Source organism: Trichechus manatus, unplaced genomic scaffold, assembly GCF_000243295.1.
Source record: "Trichechus manatus latirostris isolate Lorelei unplaced genomic scaffold, TriManLat1.0 scaffold00326, whole genome shotgun sequence".
Taxonomy (NCBI): domain Eukaryota; kingdom Metazoa; phylum Chordata; class Mammalia; order Sirenia; family Trichechidae; genus Trichechus; species Trichechus manatus.
Genome location: NW_004444262.1, coordinates 822,131 through 830,831, shown reverse-complemented (window position 1 = coordinate 830,831; position 8,701 = coordinate 822,131). Strand labels below are relative to the sequence as shown.

Below are 8,701 nucleotides of genomic sequence, written 5' to 3'. Positions count from 1 at the left end.
TGAAAGAATTATTTTAAGACTGGCCAAAGTGCTAGAACCCAAACACAATCACTGGTGACATTCTGGTGTATTTCCTTACAGATATTTGCATTTTCCATATAGTTCTTTCCTTCTTTCCAATAGTTCTCTCTCTTATTTGTTTAATACTTAATTCACTGATCCATACTCCCAACATAGCGTGAAAAATAGCAGCAGGCTAGTTTCCTCCTGGATTTTAATGGTAATATCACTAGAGCTACACAGTTAAAAGTTTACTGACTATGGGCCTGAAATACTTATCAAAGTAGAGAAGTGTTCCTATATTTCTTTTCAAAGCCCTGTTTATTAAAAAGGAATGGGTGCTAAATTCTATTTTATGTACTTTCACCATCTACTTAGGAAATCACATAGATTTAACAATATTATCTAAGCTATAAACAGATTAAGAGAAAACCTACTTGTTCATGGGAATTATTCTTTTAATCTACTGCTGAATTCAATTTGTAATTCCTTTAATTGGGATTTTTGTATTCATGAATGAGATTTCTAGTTTTTTTAGCTTTGCCAGGTTTTCATACAGAGATTACATTAACTTCACAAAATTAATTGTTCCAAATAGTTTATGTTCAGCATGAGAATTTTCAATTCCTTGAAAGAATTCATGTGCAAAATTATCTGGGCCTAAAAAGAGTATTCTAGGAAGTAATTCTTTGATACCTCTTTGTATTTTAAAAAAGATCGATTTCCAAATTCATTTGCATGTAAAGTGATCTCAAAAATATCTTCTATAATGGTTTTCATCTTCTTCCTTTGTTTACTTCACTATTTGCTTTTTCTTTTTATAAAACCAATTTTGGGATACTGTTTTATCTCTTCTATTTTTTTCTCCACTTTCTTTAGTACTATACTTTTAAAAGTTTGAATTGAATGCCTACTTTATTTTTTCCCTCTTTTTAACATGTTAACAAGATCCTCAGGTGATTCTTTAAGAGAATCTCATCCTAGAGTTAGTTTATTTGAGCATTAATGAGGGAGGAACAAGTCAGGAGAGGAAGGTGAGAATGGTTGTACAACTACAAGACTGTAATCAATGTCACTAAGTTGTACATGTAGAAACTGTCGAATTTGTGTATATTCTCAACAACAATAAGTAAAATTTAGGAAAAAAGTAATATAATAGTTTAAGGCAATGAATTTACTGAAGGCACAGCTCTGGCTGCCATCTCTTAAGTCTTAACAAGCAGTGATCTTATTTTCACACACAAAAAAATCTACTGATACAATTTTTTTCATTTCTAGGTCCAAAAGAGTATAGTTAATTTCCCAAGTGATTCATTTGTTTGGTGTAAATGTATCTATTTTATTAAATTGAGATACAATTTACATAGACTAAAACCCTCAGATTTTAAGTATTCAGTTCAATGAACTCTGACAATTGTATACACTCATGTAACTACCAACCAAAAGAAAATACACACCACTTTCATCACCCATAGAGTTTCCTTGTCAACTCACCCCCCACCACCTGGGACAACCTCCTTCTAATTTCTGTTGTCATAGGTTCTTCAACTTCTTGTAAATAGAAGCATACAATATTATCTCTGTGTCTGGCTTCTTCTGCTCAACATAATGTTTTCAGATTCATTCACATTCTTGTGTATAGGTAACTTGTTCCATTTTTTTATTGCTGAGTAGTATTCCATTGTGCCAATATGCAGCAATGTGCTTATTTATTCTGTTGCTGGACATTCGGGTGGTTTCCAGTTTTTGAATAAGGTGCTATGAACATTCTTCTACAAATCCTTTTATGGACACGTTAAGCTGAGTTATTTCCAATTATACTGCACAGGACAAGGAACTGTGACAAATACATTTTTGTTTTTTCAGATTAGAGATTTTTCTTATAGATAAGGTTGATCAGTTTCTCCACTAACACTTAAGAAGAGTCATTTTCTGCTGGTTTATGCAGGAAAGGAATTTATTAAAAGTGATTAGGTAGCTCAGAGAATCTCCGTGAGACCCAGATGATCAGGTTTGGAGGTTCAATGTTTTGTTGGATAGTTTCCTCTTATGCTGCACTATTTTTTTCCATGTTGATTTTTCATTTCTAATCATCTATGTATATTAAAAGATTCTGAGATTGTCCTATATTTGACCCTGGTGGGCATGTTACCCAACTTTAAAAATAAGGTAAAGGGTTCGAAGAACACTGTCAGTATGAAAAAGAAACAGCTTGGGATCAGCTGTTATATGTTTATTGAAATTTCAGATTTTTCTTCCCTCTGCCTCCAAATAAAGAGTGTTACTGGGGTGTTTTGAGGTAACTTTAGCAAAGGAGCTTTTATTTTACATTTGCATTGCTACTGTTATAAAAAGGCTCGAAATATGATTTTTAATTTTTAAAAAGCTTGGTATGAAAGTTTTCAGTTTAAAATCAGTTATATTTAAGCTAAAATTATAATACATAAAATTCAAATCACCAAAGACTATTTCCATGCAAAGATTATCAAATCTACATGTATCATTTGCAAGTGTGTCAACTTTTATTTCAAGAACAAAATTATATTAGCAATTTAGATACCACCTCTAGAACTCAAGTACTTTATCTTAATCCATCATTCAACTTTTCTAATAATTTATTCTTTTCAGGTAATGCAGATAAGGAAAAAAAAAAATTACTTTATTCAACCTTAACTGACCTTCTAATTTTCATTATAGGTATTCAAAATAAATCAAACAAAACTAAACTTTGTGTTTGTAACTGGATACAACAACTAGAAGAATCTCAAATACTATCAGACATTTTTTTTTATTAGGTTTTGTCTGTGCTAATAATTATGGTAGCATAGTGGTTAAGCATTTGGCTACTGTCCAAAAGGTTACCAGTTCAAATCTACCAGCCACTCCTTGGAAACTCTATGGAGCGGTTCTACTCTGTCCTATAGGGTCCCTATGAGTTGGAATCGACTCAAAAGCAATGAGTTTTTTTGATATACACTAACTTCATGTTTTTAGATTGGGACCAGACCTTCAGAAAGCAGTTAAACAGCAATTGTCTACTTTATATAGTGACAAAGATAAGAGAACAAGTTTCCATCTGAATAAATACTGATAGAATATTCAACAAAAGCAGCACAGAATGAGTTAAAATTTCCCTTAATGCTGATAATCTCTGCACTAGTATTGCAAAACTTTTGGCTATAGAATATTCAAAACTTGATTTTATTACGCCAATAACAAGAATGGATTTAACAAAGCAAATGGATGTTTCTTCTAATTTATTGTACACTTTTTCATCTTAATAGAAAGAAACTGTATTTCTTCACCTTAAAACACTATTTTCTTTTTTTATTGTACTTCAGGTGAAGGCTTACAGAACAAATAGTTTCTCATGAAACAATAGTACACATATTGTTTTATGACTTTGGTTAACAACCCCACAACATGTTAACCCTCTCCCTTCTCGACCTTTTTTTTTTTTTTTGGTGAAAATATACATAGCTAAAGATACACCATTTCAAAAATTTCTACAAGCACAGTTCAGTGACATTGACTATGCTCTTCCAATTGTGCTGTTATTCTCACATTAGATGATGGCTTACAGAACAAAATAGTTTCTCATTTAATAGTCAGTACACATGTTGCCCTATGACAATGGTTAACAACCTCACAACACATCAACACTATCCTTACTCAACCTTGGGTTCCCTATCACCAGCTTCCCTGTCCCCTTCTGCCTTCTAGTCCTTGTCCCTGGACTGCTGTGCCTCATTAGTCCCATTTGGTTTTATGGGGCTGTCCACTCCTCGGCTGAATGGTGAACCTCGGAAATGACTTCACCACTGAGCTAAAAGGGTGTCTGGGGGCCATACTCTCGGGGTTTCTCCAGTCTCTTTAGGCCAGTAAATCTGGTCTTTTTTTTGTGAGTTAGAATTTTGTTCTACATCCTTCTCCAGCTCTGTCCAGAACCCTCTGTTGTGATCCTGGTCAGAGCAGTCAGTGGTGGTAGCCGGGCACCATCTAGCTATACTGGACTCAGTCTGATGGAGGCCTTGGTAGCTGTGGTCCATTAGTCCTTCGGACTAATCTTTTCCTTGTATCCTGTTCTTTTCATTCTCCCTTGCTCCCTAAGGGATGAGACCAGTGGAGTATCTCAGATGGCTGCTCACAGGCTTTTAAGACCCCAGATGCTACTCACCAAGGTAGAATGTAGAACACTGTCTTTATAAACTGTGTTATGCCAGTTGAGCTAGATGCTCCCCGAGACCATGGTTAAAACACTATTTTCATAGGTCTAAGTCATTTCTGATTCTTTCACAAATTTATATGTATCAAGACATATTTGGTATTTGTGTGCTATTATTCCATATAACACGATTTTGCAAATACTTTTCCATGGCAAATGAATGTTCCTGGTATTCATATACGTTGTAATACTATCCATATGCATTAACATATGTTTAGTCTACAATCATGTCAATCTTTTAAGAAACCCAATCATAGACCTAAAATAATCTGCTAAATTCCTTCACTTTATTAAAAAACACCTGATTTTCCTAAATGTAAACATTAAGGGAAAAATGTTGAGTTCATCTACTGTAGTCTACATGAGTCTTTCTTAACATAGGAGAGTTCTCATTCAGCCATCTTTTTCCTCCAAGTACAACACTTTCTCTTCCTGACTGGTCCTGACTCCCTATTCCACTTCTATATGCCCACAATCTTATCTCCTCCTCAGACCTCAATCTCCATTCTCTAGAGTGGAGGGCAGAACATGCTCCTAAGGTAAAACACAGAAAACTAATCACCTTCACCTCTTTCATCAAAGTTTGCTAATCAGGTGAACTGAATGTGTGTGAAAGAAATTATGTCCATTTTAACTTTGTCAATGAAAATGACAATGAAGCATCAGATAACTCTTTCTTGGGTAGAAGAGGGAAGGTGGTATCCACAAGATGTGACCTGAAAACACAAAGTAACATCGAACAACCTAAGTAATAAGGCAGCTTCCACTGAGTACAGCTGTTTATACTTCTAAAGAGAGCTGGAATGTTATTTTTTAAAAGCGTGCCATCGGGAAAATGTTCTTTATCCTGTTACAAACACACACACACCCTGATTTCTTATCCTTAATGGCAAAGTCCACACATGAGACTGACAAGCCTTTTTTCTGGCTCTGAAGGTGAAGACTGTGGTTATACACTGTTACGACAATGTAACACTTGCTACTACATCTCAAGTTATGGATATAAACTATGATCTTACATATCATTCAAAAAGAATAGCATTTCCTATGCCAGATATTTGATTATTTCAAAATAACAAAGTACTTACGAGCTGCTTTGATCTGTCTCTGTGTAGCTTTGTATCTTACATGGCCAAGTCCAAGAACTGCATAATGATCCTGGTTCTGATAAAGACACAAAGAGAAGTCAAGTTTGAAATAAACAATATATCCTGTCCCTTTTGTTTTTGTATCCTAAAACAATGTTTCAAAAAGTAAAGCTCCCATAACAGGAGTCCATTAAGAGGGTTTGTATAAAATGGGTTCTGTGGTCACATAAATTTGGGAAATGTTGACTATCGGTATAGCCCTCTTGATGATTGCATGCATATACTGTAAGCTTTATAAAGGCTCTGAAAAGTCCTGCAATTAAAAAAAAAAAGGCAAACAGAAATCTGTAAAACCCAGCATCTTCCAAACTAACTTTTTTTTTTTCTTAACACCTATTAATATTCTATGGCCACCCTTAAATAATAGCCAGGAAGATTTCACAACTGAGGGGAGCATTACAGAAGTCCCAGTACGCTGGACCAGCGGACAATGACAGGATAGTACTAGCAGACACATACAGTAAGTAAGGTAGATTGGGTGGAAATTTTGAGAAACTGAGGGATGAAGCTTCTCTGGACAGGAAGTATCTGCATGCATTCCTACTTTGGTTATATCCTACTGAATTTAGAAGCTGAGGTAGCCACTGGAGTGAAGACTCCTTAGAGAACTCAAAGGATGCATTTATATCTAGTCTTGGAGAATGATGTCAGCCATCAAGTGGGAGCCATCAAGTAGGAAAAGGAATCGAGGGCATAAGACATGGGGGAGAAAAATCACAATAGGACTGACTGGTTTCACTTGAAAGTCAGGATTACAAACTTCATATGAATGAGGCCCTTTATTCTGCCTGGCAACCATGCTTTGATCTGGTCAGTTCACTTTTACACTATCCAAGATGACTATTTCATACCTTCTCTCCTCTAGTCTTTCCTCAAACTTCACGAACCCTTCTCCACCCTCTCTGATAGATGGCTTTGCCCTGTACTTAACTAAAAACATTAAAATTATCTTTCTCAAATTCCAGCATCTTTCTACCACCCTACATCTTTTCCCTTTCCCTCCATTCACAATTGAGAAAGTGTCCTTTCTGTCAAAACAAATTACTCCATCCTTCTTGGTTCTGAATTCCATCCTTTCTAGGCTTCTGAAAGAACAGCATCTTTCAGTTATCACCTAAATTTCAACCTAACTATTCTTATCAATATAAAAATATGTGCAGTTATCTCTCATCTTTAAATACCCTTCCATGATTCTTGTCTAATTACTGCCCCATTTCTCTGCTCCTTGTCAGAGTTAAACGTCTTGAAGAAGCTATCCACACAAATTTTTTAACACCTCTCCCATTCATTTTCAACCTACCCCAATCTGGTTCTGCTCTGCCCACCCCCACCTCAGGTGCTGTGAAACTGCTCTCTTCAATATCAAATTTCAAGTGCCAAATCCAAGATCACTTATTTGCCATCACTTGACTTCAACTCCAAGTGACAGCACAGCTGACTCCTTCCTTGAAACATTATCTTCCTTTAGAGTCTCTGTAAATCTACTCTCTCCTGGTTTTCCTCCCACCTTCCAGTAGCTCTTTTCAGTCACCTCCACTGGCTTCTTGATGACCTGTAAAGTTCAGTCCTGGAGTTTTTTTTTCTCTCTCTACTTTTGTCCTAGGTGACCTCATCCAATCCCAGGGCCACAATACAGTACTCTGTGTATGCTGATGACTCCTAAATTAACTCTAGTGCAGATGCACATACATAAGCACCTCCATCTCTCTAACCTCATGGCCTGTCACTTTCTCCCTTGGTTACCCATTCCCAAATACAATAGTTTTTTCATTGAGCGTGCCAAGTTCTTTCCCACCTCAGGGACTCCCGTGCGATTCTCCCTGCCTGTTATATTCTTCTCCCACTCTTCACGAGGCTCCCATATTATCTTTTAGTTAAACGTCATCTCAGTTTAAATGTCATCACCTTATTTAAAATAGACACCCTTCTCCCCGATCTCAGCTGCTTTTTTTGTTCCCTTCAAAGCACTTGAAAATCGTCAGAGCTTAAAACTCTGCAATGGCTTTCCACTGACTACTACTCCTTATCTCCTTGCCCCTCCTGCCCTCTGCTCCAGCCACACTTGCCTTCTTTCGGTTCCTGGCACATCCCTAGCTTCTTTCTGCTCTATGGCCTCTACACAAGCTCTGCCCGGAAGGCTATTCTCCCTACTCTTTGCAGGTCACTCAGGTATTATTTTACATGTCAACTCCACAGGCCTTCCCTGTCTACTCAATCTAGTCACCTGGACACTCTATCACATCACCCTCTTCTAATTCTTTGCTCAGCATTTATTGGCCATATTCTTGTTTGTGTGTTTATTGTCTGTTTCCTCACTGGAATATAAGTTATGTGGAAGCAATGATACTGTTGTTGAACACAGTATCCTCAGCACTTAGAACACCATATGACATATAGCAGGTGCTCAATCTATATTCGTTGAGTGAAACAATTAGCTGAATGAATGAACACTGTCACCTTGCTCTGATGTCATCTTCTCCTTTCTATTCCAAAGACCTTACTCCACTTCTTCTCTTGTAGCTCCCATTCTTTCAATCTACAAGCATGCTCAACATTCCCCCGTTCTATCTTCTCTTGACCCTGCTTTCCCCTCAGGTTACTGTTCTCTCTCATTTTCTTTACAACTCAGCTTTGAGAGTATTTTACATTTAGGTCTCTACTCCATCCCTCATGATCACTCCTTGGCCTGCTGCAATCTCTTGCCATCCCAACTATATTACTGGAACTGCTTTCAGTGAGGTCACCTAAACTTGATTGCCAAATCCAGCATATCATTCTTCATCTTATATGACTAACTTGCCTCGGAAGCAGTGACAGCGGTGACTGTTTTCTCCTCAAGATTTCTTTCTCCCTTAGTTTCTGGAAAACTACAGTGCCTGACTTGTTAAATTAACAAAGGTCTTTTTCTTCATTTTCTCCCTACTTCTTTCATACTTCTTTCCTTGGTATTCTTTACTATTTCTCCTCCTCTGTCCACCCCTTAAACATCCATGCTCCTTAATTGTCAGTCCTTTTGTTTCAAAACTGATCATGATGATAGTAGTAGTAGAATTGGCTAAAACTTCCTGAGTTTCTTTACTTTTCTTTTACGTATATGCCTTACCTCGTTTAATCCTCGCAACAACCTATGAGATTAGAACTTCTATTATCCACTATTTGTTTAGCATTTATCATATTCCCAGCACTAGACTAAGTGCATCATTTCATCAATCCTCACTATATTCCTTTGAGATAACAACGTCAGCAATCTCATTTTACCAAAAAGGGGAATGAGGTACAGAGAAATTGAGTAACTTTCCCAAGGTCCCAGTGCGCTAAATGGCAGAAC

General features: G+C 36.8%; 1 protein-coding gene across 1 annotated transcript in view; it reads right to left on the bottom strand.

Annotated features, from left to right (window-relative positions):
- DNAJC2 (DnaJ heat shock protein family (Hsp40) member C2) overlaps nt 1–8,701 on the bottom strand; it is a 35,638-nt gene that overhangs the window by 22,877 nt on the left and 4,060 nt on the right. The window contains exon 3 of the mRNA XM_023725513.1: nt 5,299–5,389. Within this exon, the coding sequence (XP_023581281.1) occupies nt 5,299–5,389 (91 nt within the window). The remainder of the gene's footprint in view (nt 1–5,298; nt 5,390–8,701) is intronic.